At 39.5% G+C, this 17973-nt stretch overlaps 1 protein-coding gene across 1 annotated transcript in view; it reads right to left on the bottom strand.

Moving 5' to 3' along the window:
- Positions 1-17973, bottom strand: part of MAST4 (microtubule associated serine/threonine kinase family member 4) — a gene marked incomplete at its 5' end in the record, with an annotated part of 284622 nt that overhangs the window by 44717 nt on the left and 221932 nt on the right. Inside the window, 6 exons of the mRNA XM_080637246.1 lie at positions 2597-2698; positions 5738-5947; positions 7379-7454; positions 11727-11884; positions 16930-17008; positions 17778-17798. Coding sequence (XP_080493372.1) covers positions 2597-2698; positions 5738-5947; positions 7379-7454; positions 11727-11884; positions 16930-17008; positions 17778-17798 — 646 coding nt within the window. The remainder of the gene's footprint in view (positions 1-2596; positions 2699-5737; positions 5948-7378; positions 7455-11726; positions 11885-16929; positions 17009-17777; positions 17799-17973) is intronic.

Here is a 17973-nt window from a genome sequence, read left to right as displayed (position 1 = left end):
CTATCTACCTTCATCAGGAAAACATCACCTTACCTGCTGCAGTGGCAGATATACAGCATCTTGCTAGTAAGTCAAAGTATAATTACAAAACAGATACTTTTAATCATATATGTGTGTGCCTGTACACATCTATCTAAATATGCACACACATATACACATACACAGGCGCAAATAATTAAAAGCAACAGCTTTCTGATCTTTGTAACTCTGTGTTTCATTTGCCACATACAAATGGATAAAAATCTTTCAGTATTTGCCAGTAGCTCTTGGCACATACAAAACTGAAAAAGATTTATTCATACAATTATCAAGTGAATAAAAATAGAAATTCACATATCATGATCACCTGAGCCAAGATCACCATCAAAAACCAGACAGCATTACTGCATGATATCTGGAAATTCTCTCGACAAAAGTGCTAGATTTATTTCCTACAATGCTATGAACTTTCTTAAGAGGCCGAAGTCTTCCATACCTAGTATCTACTTCAGTCAGACATTCTAAAATAACAGCCAATATTATTCAAAAGTTTCCAGACGGATGCTATGGAAAAATACTGTTTGTGTAAGATTACATGATTCCCATTTATGGAACAGGATTAATACCTTTTTGCAAGAGAAACATGCTGGTTTGTGAGAGTACGCCTGAATTTTTTTCAAAAACCTGTCTCTGCAGAAACATATCATGTAGTGTTGTTACATTTCTGCTTATGTCTCCTAAAGATCCTGTATGAAGTAAGAACATTAAGTGAGCCATGCTGGCTTTCTCTGCAATTGCTGCTCTGAAACTCTCAGCTATGAGACACAGTCATCTGGCCTTGTGTTACTGTCCTTCCAACTGCATCGGCAGGCCCAGCAAAAAGAGGGATATGGATGTACAACAGCTCTGCTTGAAGCATGATAAGCTTCAAAGGAAGCAGCCCAGGATAAAATCCCAGGGGCAGAACCTGGGGATTAAGTGAATGGAGATTTGGACTGGCTAGCTATTAAACTCAGCATCTAGAGACATTGAACTATTGGGCAAATAGGTCACCGGGAGAGAACCTCAATTAAAAAGCTATAAAGACAATGATGATGTTGGGAGAGAGGGTTAGGTGGAGAGAGCCAGCCAAGCACGAAAGGGAAGGACAACCACCATGAAGAAGCCTGTCAGCCCACAAGATGCATTTAAGGGAAGTTTTGGATGTGTGATGATAGAGGATGCAGAATAGAACTAAAACAAGACACTGCATGAGAAATTGGGTGTACAGGTGGAGAAAGATTATTCAAAACCCTGGAAATGAAGCAGAGAAGATCACACTAGATATGAGCATTTCTGGGTTCAGGACAAAGAAGTAACACAAGTTTGGATTCAATAGCAGAGGTAAGACATGCTAAGGTATCCTCTTCTCTACAGCCTGCCTTTAAACATTTCTTACATGCTGAATCAGGCACCTTATTTTAGATCCCTCTAAACTGCAAATCATGAACAAACTGCAACTAGGAACACTGAGACATGGTGTTTCCAAAACAAAAGAGAGGCAGCTCTCAAAATGCCCACAGCTGAATGAGCCAGGTTGTGGATTAAGTGTGCTGCAGATGAAGAGACACAGCACAGAGCCAAAATCAGGCTGGAAAGACTTACTAGCTCAGGTTCACTGCCATGAAAACGTAGTTTGACACTCCCAGGCATAAGTTGAGTCTACCAGCAGTTACTGGCTCTCACGTAAGCCTTGCCAGCCTCAAATAGCTGTATGCAGCATCAACACTGTGATCCTGGTACTGGCAAGCAGAGTGGCTCAACAAAGTCAGCTCAGGCTGTGTGCCAGGCCTGTTGGTCTCAGGCTGGTTCTTACATGGTATTTGGGTGTCTGCACCATCCTCCTGAGTACACTGTGTTCTGCAAAAGTCTGTTAGTTCCACTGAACAACTGAAGCACACTGCTTCTGTACGTAGGAGTAACCTCCCACACCTGAGCCATCCCAGCTCCCACAGCAAGGGCAGGCAGAGCAGAAACACACCCACCCACATGGCCTTGCACAGGCTAGCCCAGTCTGGTGACAACAGTGCTATGCTCATGCGTAAATCAGTTAACTCTTCTGCTCTTTCTGGTACCCAGCATTAACTCCAATTATCTTCATATCCAGATGAACTAATCATTCTGCCTGTTCCCCCCAGATCAGGTACTGCAAAGCTTACTGCAAGCTGCTTATACCTCTGGCAGCTATTGAGTGAAACAAAATTATGAAACTTGTAAGAAGAGGAAGAATAACAACAACAGGAGACCACAAAGCAATTACAATTCCAGAACAATCTTCCCAAGGAATAGCAAAGTCTAACAAAACAACAGAAAAACCCAACTGGTTTTGATCTGGAGCTTTATCAGTTGAGGAAACGGATTCTATAACATAGTATTTGCAACAGCAGGGAACCAAATACAACTGTAACTGCAGGAGGTCTCTGTCAACTCCATGCAATGTTTCTGAAATAAAAGCAGAAAGGATCCCACCAACAATGAAGCCCTATCCCACTGTTTGATAGTTGTAAAGGGCCTTGAATAGTAAGTCAGGAACCTTTCTACACTAACAAGTGAAAAAACATAGTAAGCATGATATTACCAGGCATTCCAGTAAGCGAGCAGGACGAGCAATAACTATCAGAATTTTTCTGACAAGTTGTTTAATAAATGCCATTTCTCCACTCTCTGATCGCTCCTGAGCCTAAAAGAGAAAAATAAAATGATTTAAAAAAAAAAATCACACTTGAAAAGAATATATCATATTTGGAACACCTTCCAGGGTTTGAAGCACATACTTAAGACAAACAGCATGTCACTTTCAAGATGCCAACAGTAATAACAAGGATTTGAGCAAGGCTGTGATTTCAAATTGAAATAATCTCATTTGTACAATTCTAACATGGAAAAAACAAAATAAAAGCGCCTGTAACGGACATAACACCTATCTTTCTTTTTTTTTTAACTTATACATCAGTTTTGCAGAAGGGACTATATTTCAATACAACATACATCTCTGTACAAGTACAGCTATGTCTCAATTTGTTCATAATTTTAGGATTAAATGAAAAGTGACCTAAGTAATATTGATTAACATAAGCAACGTCCATGCCAGACTGATACTGATTTCCTGTGGTCACATGTCATACTATAATGACAAGGACATATAAATATAAGTATATATATATATATATATATATGGAGAAAGGCTCCATATAAAGGTACATGTAGAAAGGAAGACAATGAAAAATTGAGTTCTACAAGGATTACAACAAAGGGGGTAAAACTACTATAAAAGAACGCATACATAAAAAATAGAACGTTTGCTAACATTTGCACAATGGCCTGAACTGCATTTCAAATTTCTTCCAAATGTTCCTAAGAACCAATTATATAATTTTAGTATCCTAATGAATGCAAAGAAACCGTATTATTCTCCTCCTGATTAAAATACACTAATAGTCCTTCACTCAAATATCAAAGCATTTCTTTGTTTTGAATAGTAAATTGTAGTTTTTCGTCCTCTCTTGCTTATTCAAAACTACAGAGAGAATTAAGAAGTTAACATTTAAAAAGTGATTAATAAGGGTATGTAATTTTCATACAATGTAGCTCATTTTCTGAAGTAAAAACCCACAATATATTATTGCAATATACATATTGCTCTTAATACAAGCACCACAATTTTAAACTCCACCAAATATCTGAGAAGAATTAATCTGTGAAGTTTGAAGTAGGAAAAGAAGAAAAAGGCACAAATACCAGCTGGCATTCTGCAGTAGGTTTTGGAAGACCTTTAACTGGACAAAAGCATTTGTGTTCTGCACGCTTACCAACCACGTCCAAAAAACCCTCTGTTGCAAACAAAACACCTGCCTATTTTAATAACCAGCAAAATTCAAACCACCTTCGTGCTCATGTGAACAGAAGACTCATCTCAGGTCACATTTAGGAGGAATGAAGCAGAAAAGTATTCAGGTCCACCTGACCTTGACCTTAGCATTATAAACATGTTGGTGGAATGGAGCTGCTCAAATCTCAAGGGAACCCTCCCCCGGTATGCAAAGTAACCACAATATGGCAACTAGCAGTAGGAGGTGCAGCTTCCTACTGAGCCTCACAGCTGGGAACTGACAACAAATGAACTGCATGAACCCAAAGCACAACTGAGTGATCACAACTTAGTTGTGCAAAGAGAAAGTTTTCTTACTGGCAGATTTTGCTATCAACAGGTATTAAGTAGTTGACTCAAAAGTTAAATCTGACTATTTTAATGTATTATGTTTTGCAGAACAGGAAATTTTTACATAATAAAGAATTAGCATCATAGACCATGATAAAATGAGTCTTCTGGTGTTTTCTGGTTTGTTTGTGGTGGCTGTTTTTTTTTTTTTCTTTTGTTCGTTGTTTTGTTTTTTTTTTTTTATAGTGCATTAATTTATATGCAGACTGCAGAATAACTTGCTATAGTGGGTTTTTTAGTGGGTTTGGAGGGGGGGTATTAACATGTTCTCCTGAGTCCATTGACTGAAGCCATTTTAAAGGATATGTTCTTAACAGTGATTAACAGTGGTTCCGTGAATCTTAACTTAGATATCTTTCCTTGTATTTTGACACAATCACCAGCATAACATAATTCATAGTCAGGTATCTCCAGCCAACTCTGCCTGCACTTCGGCATCATAAAGCTCAGGAGTATTTCACAAGAAGGTAGCTAGGTCGCACTTCCTTTTGACTAGTAAGCAAGCTGTATTTATTTTCTGATTAAAAAACAGGGTTTCAATAATCCAGAAATAAATCACAGATGTCCTAAGTTTCGCATTGTTTTATGAAAAAGAAAAGTTCAAAATAGAATAGTTACAGAAAACCCATTTAGTGAATAGAAGCTTACAAAAACACAGCACAGAGAGGGGAAATAAAAAAAAAATAAAAAAAAAAAAAAATAAAAAAAAAAAAAAAAAATCAACCAAACCCTTTAGCAACTGCTCCAGCATTCAAAAAAAAAGCAGAAGACAATACAGAAAGTAAGGTAGGCATGGTATCTTAGAACCTCAGTCAGAAAATTTCATGCCAGTATCAAATCTGCTGGTCTATCACATTAACTCTGTCTAAAAATGTGCTATCAAATCCCACACAAACTAGTACATTACATGATGTACTCACTGGTTTTAAAACTATACATTCATAAACTGCAGTCATAGAGCATTTATTTTGTCATTTTAAGTTTCTCATTCATTTAGTCAATTATGGAAGTTTCAACACTTTCAGAAATTACGTCTGTTAATAAGCAGTTTAATTATGAAAGGATTATTATAAATATTTAAATCATTAAATAAGCTCTAGCAAAGGGAAAGCTAAGGGTTGCTTTCTCGACACAGCAGGCAATTAGTAGCGTTGATAAAGTGGAAAGTGTATGTTTCCTCATTTATCCACTGTAAATGGAATAATAGCAAGCCTTCTCATTTAGGGCTTATGCACACACTTCTGTAAGCAATCTGTAACTTGCACTGAATAACAAAATGCTGTTGATTCTGGAATCTTTACAACCCATCTATTCCAGACTAGTACACTTAGAATACCTTATAGTCTTTGTAGTGGTCCTAACATAGAATAAAACTGCTACGAATACTACTCTGACAATTATTTGAGCAAACAGTCATGATTACTTCAAGACAACTCCTCTTAGGCTATCAGATTTAAACGATTTTTCAAGCAAACACAACACTATTCTCACAGCTCATACCTCCTGAAGCAATTTGTCTAATTTCTGCTGTAATTCAAGGAAGTATCGTGACGTGATGAGGCCTTGGTGAGACTTATCCAAACAATCTCGAGCCAGTTCTGTGATCTGATGGTGGGTAAAACTGAGCACTCCATCTGCCAGAGGAAGAACATTCTCTGGAGAGTGATTTGTTATAATGTCGCGAAGCCTCTCTTCCATCTGAGCTGTGGCCTATAGACAGAGATACGATACATTAAATCAGCCAGCTTTACTTTAATCTAACAGCCTCAGCACTTACGTTCTGTGACGTTTCTCTACTGTCTATGACGCTACCATGCTGGAATGCGTGAAAAGTTACCAAGTTGGAATGCATGGAATGACTGAAGCTAAAAAGTAAGCCAACAGAAAGGCAAAGTGACAAAGGACGTTTCCCCACGATACCAGGTCAGAAAAGCAACAACCTTACTGTTCTGCTACGCAGAAACTCCCCTTTATCTGCCACTGCTGATTAACTGTGCTGATTAACTACTAATCTTGTGATGATCAATAAAGAAAACATACATGATTATAAAACTTTAAGTCCAAAATAAAAACGGATGAGGAGAGGAAGAGAACTCACGTTCTACTCTGTTCTGCTGAAACTGGACATACTACAGAATATCCAGAATATCTTGCCTCCTTTCAGGCAGGGTATATCACACGAATATTTCACTGGGCAGAGTTTGAATGAACACTAACTGATTAAAAGTATCACAGGCTTACTGGTCCTGTCAGATACATTTGCAGGTTGCTAAGTATGTCTGTTTTACAAAATCAACTTTCTGGTTCTCATAAAACTGCAGATGCTTAAAAAAATTAAAGATAGCTTTATTATTAAAAAGTAATCTCACACATCTCTTAGTTCATATCTAAAACAGTGAAATGGGTGGATCATTCCACATTTTAAATTGCTGCTCAACTGCTCTGCAAATTCTGACAAATCTCTGTTCATGTATCTATGAAGAAATTTCTTCTATTTTTACACACTTCTTGTAACAGTATCAGCTTTACCATATTTTATGTTCCAGGGATATCAAAATCCTAGAAGCAACCAAGACCACAGTGCTCTGAGCTACACAGCTGCACCTAGGAATTCATTTGTGCCTCAGACCCTCAGACCTTTGGACATGACAGCAACATGTCCCCATTTGATATCTCATAGTTAGACCTCCACACCTGTGATCTTCACGGTTAAATTAACTATATAATGAGTATTTGGGAAAAGGAATAAATGTCACTTAAAGAAAGGAACTTGCAGGTGTATCAGCAGATGCTGCACAAGACTTCTCAACAGAAACCATTTTTCGTTTATTAATTCAGTAAACATTTGCCCCAAGTACACACCACCTATATAAATCAAATGTACCATCAGTTACCAATCAGCAGAATATATTACCAGCACGATTCATTTCAAAACCAGTTCAGCAGCTTTGCCAAATTGTCCAGTTCTCAGCAGGGATTTTCTTTATTGTGATTTTATCTTTGTAGTAAGAGTTTAGTGATGGTTTATGAAAACCATTACTGGGTTGGATCATTAGTTCTCATGAAAAAAAACCCACCACTTACTTAAAACCTATGTACCTATCAATTTAGATACTAGGTATCTTAAATATAATTCATTACCTTTGGGAACCTTTCTTTGTAGACATGGTTCATCATAATTATTTCATTGTCACAGCAGGCGGGAGAACGTCCAGGGCTGCAAGCAAAGCAGATTAGTCCTTTAAACTTCTTTCAGCATGAGCTACAATTAGTTACTATATTTTTGTACAGTTTATTTGCAACAAAAAGTCAACATAGGCTTCACAGGAAAAGTGCATTCTCTGACCTGGTACATTTGGTTCATTTCTGCTATTTCTGACTAGGCCTTAATGGTTATTTAATGCTATATTTAATGCTTGACATCTAACTGCTAACTATGTTCTTAGTTCGTAACTACCCTTCAGGATACAAACAGTTTTGCAACACTTGTGAACATCACCTCTTTCTCAGAAGGGCAACAAAGATATATTTAACTGTTAATTATGGCTATACCTGCCTCCTTGAAGGTTACATGCAATCAAAATAGCAATAACTGAACAAGAACTGTTAGCTGCAAGTGAAAATGTTAAGAATGAGCTTGTTGGTTTGTTTGTTTGGGGGTTTTGCTGTTGTTTCTTTGGGTTTGTTTTTTTTTTAATCAAAATTACCGATTTTCAATCTGACTAGCAGATAAAAGCAGCAACTTCCTACAATTAACGCCAAACATATGGATGAGTTCCATCCATGCTGGAGTACTGTGCCTCTAAGAAAAGCATGAGACCCACAGGAAAACAAGTCCATATAAGGTACCCACGGCCTCAGCTAACCTACAAAACTGCTTTCTGCAATCATGAGCCTCCCTGTCCATTGACAAATTTGAAAAAGTTTGAAAAACTTCTATCTGATTTTCCAATTGGTGACACTAGCCCATTCAGTCTGGTCTAAAAGATGAGCAACAGGTAAGAAAACCCACAAAGGGGATTCTACCCTCTAGGAGTGACTTTATCATAATGTGTGCATAGGGGTTTCTTGCACGAGCAAAAGAACCCAAGTTGCCAGGGCAGGTGAACCTCAATCTAGGCCCTTCCTACCAGTTTGATGCCAGTGCCAGCAAAGAGACGGCCAGACCTGGAGAGCGATAGCGTGTCAGCAGGAATGCACCTGAAGAGCAGCATAAAAGAATTCTTGCCACTCCAGACAGTATGTCAGCTTCATAGAGAGCCCAACTTCAATGCCTCCATGCCAATGCATGCAGCATGGGGAATAACAAGAGGAGCCGGAAACGTTCACACGCCTGCAGGGCTTATTACTATCATGGAGACACAGTGGAATGGCTCCTGTGGAGTGCTGGAATGGAAGGATACAGGCTCTTTAGGAAGGACACGTTGAGGATACCGCAAAAGGGTGCCACCCTCTATGTCAATGACCAGCTGGAGTGTGCAGAGCTCCAATTGGAAATGGATGAGAAGCTGACCAAGACCTTATGGGTCAGGATTAAAGGGAGGGCAGGGACAGGGCACTTTGCAGTGCGGTCTGCTACAGGCCGCCCTACCAGGAAGACTGAGTGAATGAGGCCCCCTGCAGACAGATGCAGCCTCACATTCACAAACCCTGGTTCTCATGAGGGACTTCAACCACCCCAACATCTATTGGAGGGACAACATAGTAGGGCGTAAGCAATACAGGCAGTTCCTGGAATGTGCTGATGATAATTTCCTTCTCCAAGTGACAGAGGAAGGTACGAGAAAGGAGGCTGTGCTGGACCTTGTTCTCACCAACATGGTGGGAAATGTGAAGCTGGAGGGAAGCCTTGGCTACAGTGACCATGAAATGGTGGGGTTCAAGATCCTGAGAGCAGCGAGGAGGGTGCACAGCAAACTCGCTACCCTGGACCTCAGGAGAGTGGACTTTGGCCTCTTCAGGAGCCTGCTTGGTGCAGTACCATGGGATGAAGCCCTGGAGGGAAGAGGGGCCCAAGCAAGCTGGTTAGTACTCAAGGATCACCTCCTGCAAGCTCAGTTGTGACACACCCCAACAAAAGAGGAAGTCAAGCAAAAACAGCAGGAGGTCTGTGTGGATGAACAAGAGCTCCTGGACAAATTCAAACACAAATAGAAAGCCTAAAGAGGGTGTCAGCAGATAGTCTGGGGGGTATATACACAAATTGCCCAGGCAGCCAGGGATCAGGTTAGGAAAGCTAAAGCCCTGATAAAATAATCTGGTCAGGAATGTCGAGGGCAACAAGAAAAGCTTCCATAGGAAAGCCAGTGATAAAAGGAAGATGAAGGAAAATGTGGGCCCTCCTCTGGAAAAGAATGGGAAACCTGGTCACCCGGAGCACGGAGAAGGCCAAGGTACTCAACGACTTTTTTGCCCCAGGCTTCACTGGCAAGAGCTCCAGTCATGCTTTCAGTAGAAGGAGAAGATGTGGACTGGGAGAATGAAGAACTGCCTGATGTAGATGATCAGGCTCCAGAACATCTAAGGAACCTGAAGGTGCACAAGTACAAGGGAATTGAAAACAGGCATCCAGGGGTCCTGAGGGAACTGGCGGGTGGAGTGGCTCAGCCACGATCCATCATCTCTGAGAAGTTGTGGCAGTTCAGTGAAGTTCTCACTGACCGGAAAAGGGGAAACATAATCCCCACTTATAAAAAGGAAAAAAGGAAGACCCAGGGAATTACAGGCTAGTCAGTCTCACTTGGGTGCCCAGCATGATCATGGACTTGATCCTCCTGGAAACCATACTACTGCACATGGAAAATAGGGAGGTGACTGGTGGTAGCCAACATGGCTTCACTAAGGGCAATTCATGCCTGACAAATTTGGTGGCCATGGTTACAGTGTTGGTGAATAAGGGAAGAGCAACTGATGTCATCTACCTGGACTTGTGCAAGGCATTTGACGTTGCCCTGTATGACATCCTTGCCTCTAAACTGGAGAGACATGGATTTGACGGATGGACCATGTGTTGCATAAAGAACTGGCTGGATGGCTGCACGCAAAGAGTTGTGGTCAGCAGCTTGATGTCCAATTGGAGACCGGTGACAAGTGGTACCCCTCAGGAGTCAGTTTTAGGACTGGCACTATATAACATCTTTGTCAGTGACATGGGCAGTGGGATTGAGCGCACCTTTGGCAAGTTTGCTGGTAACACCAAGCTGTGTGGTTCGGTTGATATGCTGGAGGGAAGGGATGCCATCCAGAGGGGCCTAGACACACTTGAAAGGCAGCCAATGCCAACCTCATGAAGCCCAAGAGCAAGGTCCTGTACCTGGGTTGGGCAATCCCAGGCACAGCTACAGGTTGAGCAGAGACTGGACTGAGATCAGCCCTGAGGAGAAGGACTTGGGAGTGTTGATCGATGAGAAACTTAACATGACCTAGCAGTGTGTGCTTGCAGCCCAGAAAGCCAACCACGTGCTGGACTGCACCAAAAGAAGCATGACCAGTAGGCTGAGGGAGTTGATTCTCTCCTACTCTATGCTTATGAGACCCCACCAGCTGTGTTTAGCTCTGGGGCCCCCAGCATAAGAAGGATGTGGAGCTGCTGGAGCAAGTGAGGAGGCCACAAAGATGCTCAGAGGGCTGGAGAACCTCTTCTATGAAGACAGGCTTAAAGAGTTGGACTCCTTAAGTTCTCCCCCTCAGGACGAGGGGGAATGGCTTTAAGCTGAAAGAGGGTAGATTTAATTGAGGTATTAAGAAGAAATTCTTTACTGCGAGGGTGGTGAGGCATTGGAACAGGTTGACTGGAGGAGTTGTGAATGCCCCATCCCTGGAAGTGTTCAAGGCCAGGCTTGACAGGGCTTTGATCAAGCTGGTCTAGTGGAAGGTGTCCCTGCCAATGGCAGGGGGGTTGGAACAAGATGATCTTTCACATCCCTTCCAACCCAAATGAAGGGAAGTCTACAATTCTGTAACTGGCTTTTGGCTTTCTAAAAAGACAAAAATGGAAGCTGAAGATATCACCATGGTGGGTCCTTTAACTGATAGGGAGACTGTTATGGACATCCACAGGCAAAACCACTGAAGAGAGGGTAGGCGTTCTTTATGATGTTTCTTTCTAGATAGTTTCAGGATATAATACATTTTGAACTTGTTTTGCAAATGAAGACTTAATTCTGTAAACAGTTTGAACTCTGGAAGAGAACCAGTGCTACTGTAAGACCAGTAATGACAAGCTCATCATGAGTTCATGAGGGTTAGCTGCCTTCTACTAAGACCTAGTTTACAACAGTAAGTGGTTTACAACCACTGAAGTAAAGCCATGATTAAATCCAGAAGCACGAATTTAAAAGAACTATTCATAATTCGTTCTCGGAGGCATACTTCCTCTATTATACTTCAGCAATTTAAAAAACAGTGAACATTCCCAATGTGCAAAACTATGATGCTCCAAAATACATTAATTTAGATCCAACCCTTATTTCCATGTAGACAAACTCACCTGAGGCTTCGGGACCGCGGGCGCATTGCAGTGGTCCTGCACCTGTTATCACTGGCAATGCTCTCAGTGGTACAGAAATGTTTAGACAGAAAATGTAGTTCATCAGGTGTCGGTTGGTATGGTAACTGATGTAGCTTCTCTTGAGATGAGCAGGATGACTAGAAGAGCAGAACAGAACAGAACATAAGCTTCTACTGGAGCAAAAACACGTTTTCAAGACCATATTCAGTGCTTATGAATAAAGCCTTGCAATTTAAAAATTACAGGGACTGTTTCCCATGCCTGACTAGCAATTTAAAGAAGAAAATAAATAATTAGTCTCAACTTGAACAGCTAAATATAGAGTAAGTATAAACAAACTACTTCAGTCCCAAAAGAAAGAGCCACTGCATTTCAAAAATCTTTATTTCCTGTAAGTTTAGATGACATCTAATGTCAGTACACACACAAGTATGTAAGAATAGCTAAAATGGGTCTGCTGAAAACTAATTATTTGAATAGGACAGAACAAGTATGATAACTGTAGAACATAACTTATTGACATAACACAAATTGTCAGTTCCATAATGAAAGTACTTCATTATCCATATTTAAGACATTATTGATGCTTTAAAAAATAAAACTAAATGTAATTTCAGTTGTTGCTGACAAAATTCATATGCTATTTTCTTGTAAAACCCTATACATTCAAAATGAAGTGAAAAAACTTAATAAATTTATCAGTAACATTATTAATGCATTTACAAAGACAGTTCTATGGCTTACAAAAGTGAAAGGATGTACACCCAAACCATCCACTTAGTATAAAAATGGAATATACAGACAAGTATGAAATTTGAAGTTCTACCACAATTAACTAACCTTGTGAAACTGCATGTATAGAACAACACTATATAATGCAGGACATGTGATGATCATATTTTACTGTCTTTTCTACAGCGCAGCTAGCTACCTGAGCCACTCAAAATGTTTGGAGGCAAAACTTGGAAACTACTTCACTGATACTGATTTGATATCCTTTTAAAGAACATGTACATAGTTCAATGCATTAACTATAGTGTAGTTAATGACTAGTACAGACAGAGAAATGCTCTACTGTTTCCAGTTTCTAAACTAGTTTCCAAGATAGCTCATCCACAAATATCCTTGTATGACTGCACAAAGCTGACTGGTAGCATGCAGCCATTCCCTTTATTTAACCTGCAGAGGAGAAGTCAAAAACTTGCATGTCTTTCTGGAGCTCTTCAGTCTCCAGCTAGCTTTTTAAAGAACAGTAGTTTCTCTTGCATGTTAATTTTCATGTACACATTATTGTTCTTGTCTGTCTTCCCACACAGGACACCAAAGCCCCTGCCTTTTCTTGGAGGCCAACTCAGTAAGAGCTTCTTTGCTATATCAACTCTCGTGATGGAAATCAATACTTTTGTACTGTATAAACACTGCCCTACATTGCTAAGGTCAGCAGGTAATATCCAGGCAGCTAAGCACAGAAGCTAAACAGTCCTCTTAATTTCATGGCAACTTGTGTGGTAAAGGCTGAACATATCCTGATTCCTAGGAACTCTAGAAGAGCGTACTTACCACACTAACTCCCATGAAGTCATCTCTTAAAGGCAAAAAAGAAAACCTACTGCTGGGAAAGGTTAACTCACACAGGACTGGTCTTTGTGGGAAGGCTGTATCACATCAGAACAAGACAAAGTTAGCAGACTGCATTACCTTGCTTTGCTGCAGGCTAAGAACCACACACACACCAAGAATCTAACACAGTTCACATGACAAGCAGCAACTTGTCAAGTCACAGAAATTCAGCCCTAGCACATTACATTACATGCATAATTCACACAGCATAGTTAAATTCTTAACTGACACTACAGCAGCTAGTTGCAGTTAACCTCATGGTGTATTTCCTACAGCCATGCTCCGTAAGATGAAAGATACTCTAGACCACGGAAATTTCCCAATGCAGGTCATTACAGATGGCTATTTCTATAAAAATCAATCTCTACCTCTTCAGCTTCAGGGGATTCTGGGAACACCAGGAGGACAGTAACTTGTATCACACTTTTCTGCATAAAAAGTGTCACAGAGTCTAGATCCAACAGGATTAAAGTGAGAATCTTCCGCTTACTAACAGCTCTCAGTTGTTTCAGCACCATCACAGGCACAGGATGTGTTTTCTTGAAGGTCTACATTTTTGATCTCTGTACAAATCCAAATCTTCATAGCAAAATTCTTTACAAAATTAGGTCCCTTGGCATTCTGTAACAGCTGCTACAAAAATTACTTAAGATTCAACATGCTTTTAATTTGCACAACCAGAGTGCATCATGGCAATCCAAATTGTTCTTCTAATACATAAAGGCAAATTTGCAGCCAATACCAGATAATGCAACCCCAAAGTCTCTTTCCTCATCTCCTACCCTACTCTTCCCCATCCAAAGAAGCTTCCAAGAATATAATATACTGGCAAAAATATGCAACTGAGTATTTTCTCATTTTATAATTTTTATAGACTTGCTCTCCTAGAAGACACAAAATCATCTCAAATGCATCTCATAACTGGCAAAATGTAATCCAACTTTAATGGAATACAACCAAGAGTTTCTTTTCAAATGAATAATCTTAGCAGGAGATATTTTCATTTGTCTATAACACTGTTGTGAAAACTGGTATATGCACCACTTCCAAACCCACGCACTTCCATTCAATTGGGAATTCTATCAATCTCTCCACTTCCAGTATTACAAAAACACAAAAACCCACAGGCTAACAAGAAAAGGTGAACCACTGAGTATAACCATGATTACCTCAGACCCTTCCGCCGCTGCTCTTTCAGTTGCTTTTAAAGATTAAAGTTGTGTTGCACTGTGATGTGCAAAAATTGTTTCTGATCTCCAGTTGATACATCTATGGATTAACATGAACCTTATTTATCCAGCACTGAAAAGAGATTGTTCTGTACGTACACTTAGGCTATAGTGTGTGAAGTGGTCCCTCATTACCTCTAAGTATTTCTAAGAATGTGGAGGAAGAGGCTGCACACTGCTAGCTGCTTCATCATGTACTTTTGAATCATGTACTTTTGATTCTGAAAAAGTACATGAAAACAGTTGCATTGGCACACTTCCAGCCTTCATTTTCTCTCTTTTCCATGTATATTGTCCAAAAGAAAGTGAAACTTCTAAGAAGCAAAAAAATAGTGGCTAGATTTAAAATTCAGAGGCTGTCCTGGTGCTCTTGCACGGCTCATCAGCAGTAGAGGATTCTTGGCGGAGGGGAGGGTGGTGGTGTGAAAAAACCTTCACAACAAACTAACCGTAAGAAATGCATGGCATAAATTCCTATTGGTGATTTCTTCAACAAAATTCAAAATTTATTGGAAAAACATTTCTTTCCACAAGTCAGAAGCTGTTTGTTCAATGCTGGGGAAAACATCTATTTTAATATTTATAAAATGTGGTCTAGTGACAAAATATCAAGGGAAAACTCAACAACTGTCTATTATGAAGTTAAGGTATCTAAGTCCATAAATGGCAGTGCTGTATTTTTTCATAAGAAACGCAAAACCAATGTAAAACTGCTCCACATTCCAGGATGCATACACCAGATAGTAAACTTAAGTGAGAATGAAGTATAAGAACTAGAATTACCATTTTAAAATTGTGTCAAAGAAAAAGCACGTGAGTAAAAAATGAAAATTAAAACTGTGTTTTGATATGTTTCTGACACAGCTTTTCATTTCCTTTCTAGCACAAACATGTCTCCTGCAACAGTGATGGGGTTGCTACAGCAATTACTTCTTATCTGACATAACCTTCTTTACATCAGTATATTCTAAGTGAAGAGCACAGCATATTAAGACTAGTTCCAGTGAGGTGTACAAACATGCACTATGGAAAGTGGTTAGGGAATTAATGTGAAACCAAGAAATTTGTTTGGAAAAAGTAAGATCTACACAGGAAGGAAAGCAGAGGTCAAAAATCAGTGTGGCTGAGGAACAGTTCTTAAGACCCATGAAATCTTTAAACCTGGTTTGAAGCAGGTATTGAATTAACTCTCCAGAAGCTTTTGTGGACAAAAATAAAATAAGAGTTGATTATACGATAAAATGGTCAGATCTCATCAATGTGTAAGATATAGAACTCAACTATTCCACAAAAGAAACAACACACCTAGAAAAAGAGAAAGTTTACTTAAACTGTAAAAGAAACATTTACAAAAAATCAGGTATCAGGTGTCCGGTAAAATGTATAGAAGGTAAAAAAGAAAAACATAAACCACTTTTACCATAAAAGGTAAAAAAACAAGGCTAAAGATACAAACCAATTTTTGAAGAGTTATAGTTGGATCTACAGAGACCAAGCCCTTTACTGCAGAAGATGTATTGTAACTGCCAAAACGCCAACTATTTACTATTTCCAAAGCAGGCTTTCTCCACAGCATTACTTTCCCAGTCCTTCTTGTGTGACTATCACAACAGACAGCTAAGTTCCAGGTTGTGATATGAGCCAGTACTGTGTAGAAGTACGAGTGTGTACTACTCCCACTGCCTAGCTCCTAAGTATTGAAGCAGAATCTCATGCACTGTGATGGTGCACTCATGAGTCAGCCAGCACATGCCTGGCAGGGAGGCTGATACAGTATCACATCAAAAGGATTGCTCTAACATGCAAAACATATCAAGACTTACATTTATCCAGTTATATGTCCCAAAGTTTATTCTATTCTAATTATAGCTATCTAAAATGCCAAGTATCTAACCTGTTATCATGGACTAAGATCTCATTATTGCCAAAGAAAAAAGGCAAATGCATGATTCATGCCATCTTAACAGAGCAGTCTGACCTAGGAGAGATGAATCATGTCATAGCGAGATTTCTCTTATCAAGGCAGCCTTACTTAAAACTTGGTATCTAACTACCATATGGGTAAAATAAGGCAGTAAGTTCCCCTTCTTACTGCCCCACAGATCAAGAGGGGGCAGTTAAACACTACTCACTGACAGAAAATCTAACAAAATCACACATTGTCTAAATTTTTCTTGTGTTGCATGGAAGTAAAGCGGTTTTGTATCCCATACTACTTGAAAGTCTACCCATAGCAACAAAAACCACATTGCCTTCTCCTAAGAGAAGCAAGCTACATTTGAGATGATATGGCATGTATTAGAAATGTATCAGCACACCAAGTGGATACTTACAGAAACAGTTGAGCTGGGTGTATTTGTACCATAGCCAGAAGAAGGGAGAGAAGCCAAAGACCAGCGGCGCCCATCAGTCCTGTTGTGAAACCAAGGTTAGTCAAATGAACACTGAAGTATCCTAACACAGAAACATCTATGGAAGTATTACTGTGTAAAACTGCATTTCAAAGGCATGACAGAAACAGGGTTTCTTAAAAAATTAAACTTTCACAGAGCACCACAATAAACACTCAGCAAGCATGACTTGGGCTTACACATTTTTTTCTAGTTAAATATCTATGAGATGAAACAACCAGAAAGTGGATGAACAGCTCCACAGAATCTGTATCTCACTGAACACACAGAAATGGACACAGAGAGCAGCTCCACAGAATCAGTGTCTCACTAAACACACAGAAATGGACCACAGAGAATGTTTGCAACTCTCAGGTCCATCAAATGAAAATTAATGAGAAGCAAATTAAAAACTTGTGAACAAAAGCAAACCACAATGCTCTGAAACACAGAATAAACCACCACAGCCTGCTTGAAATACAGGGTAGTGCTTAAGTGACATCAGTACAAGATACTATCAAGCTAGTAGGGTAATGTCAAATAACTGCAAAGAATAATGAGGTAAAAGCAACCTTGTTAGAAGTTAGGTACGTAAATCAGGAAAAAATAATTTTGCAGCAAAAATGAAGCTCACTCAGAACTTAAAAAAAAAAAAAAAATCATGACCAAATTCAGTTTCTGTTCTTCACCACTCGAGGTGAACAAAACAGAACTTGAACATTCAGAGTGACAAATCAAATAACCATGGGAGTCGTGTGTGGATTTTTGAAGGGGTAACATTTACTATTTACCTGTCATTTCGGTGCCCATGACTGGAGTACAATTGTATCAAGTATGTTAAAAAAACAACAACAACAAAAAAAAAAGGCAAAATAATACATAAATAACAAGATAGGACAAGTTTTTATTAACAAACAGTATGATAGTGGGGGAAAGGAAAACAGGAGAATTAAAGCTGTGTTTTACAGTCAGTACAAAGATCATCTC

The sequence above is a fragment of the Psittacula echo genome, assembly GCF_963264785.1.
Source record: "Psittacula echo genome assembly, chromosome: Z".
NCBI lineage: Eukaryota > Metazoa > Chordata > Aves > Psittaciformes > Psittacidae > Psittacula > Psittacula echo.
This window is presented reverse-complemented; position numbering and strand designations above follow the sequence as displayed.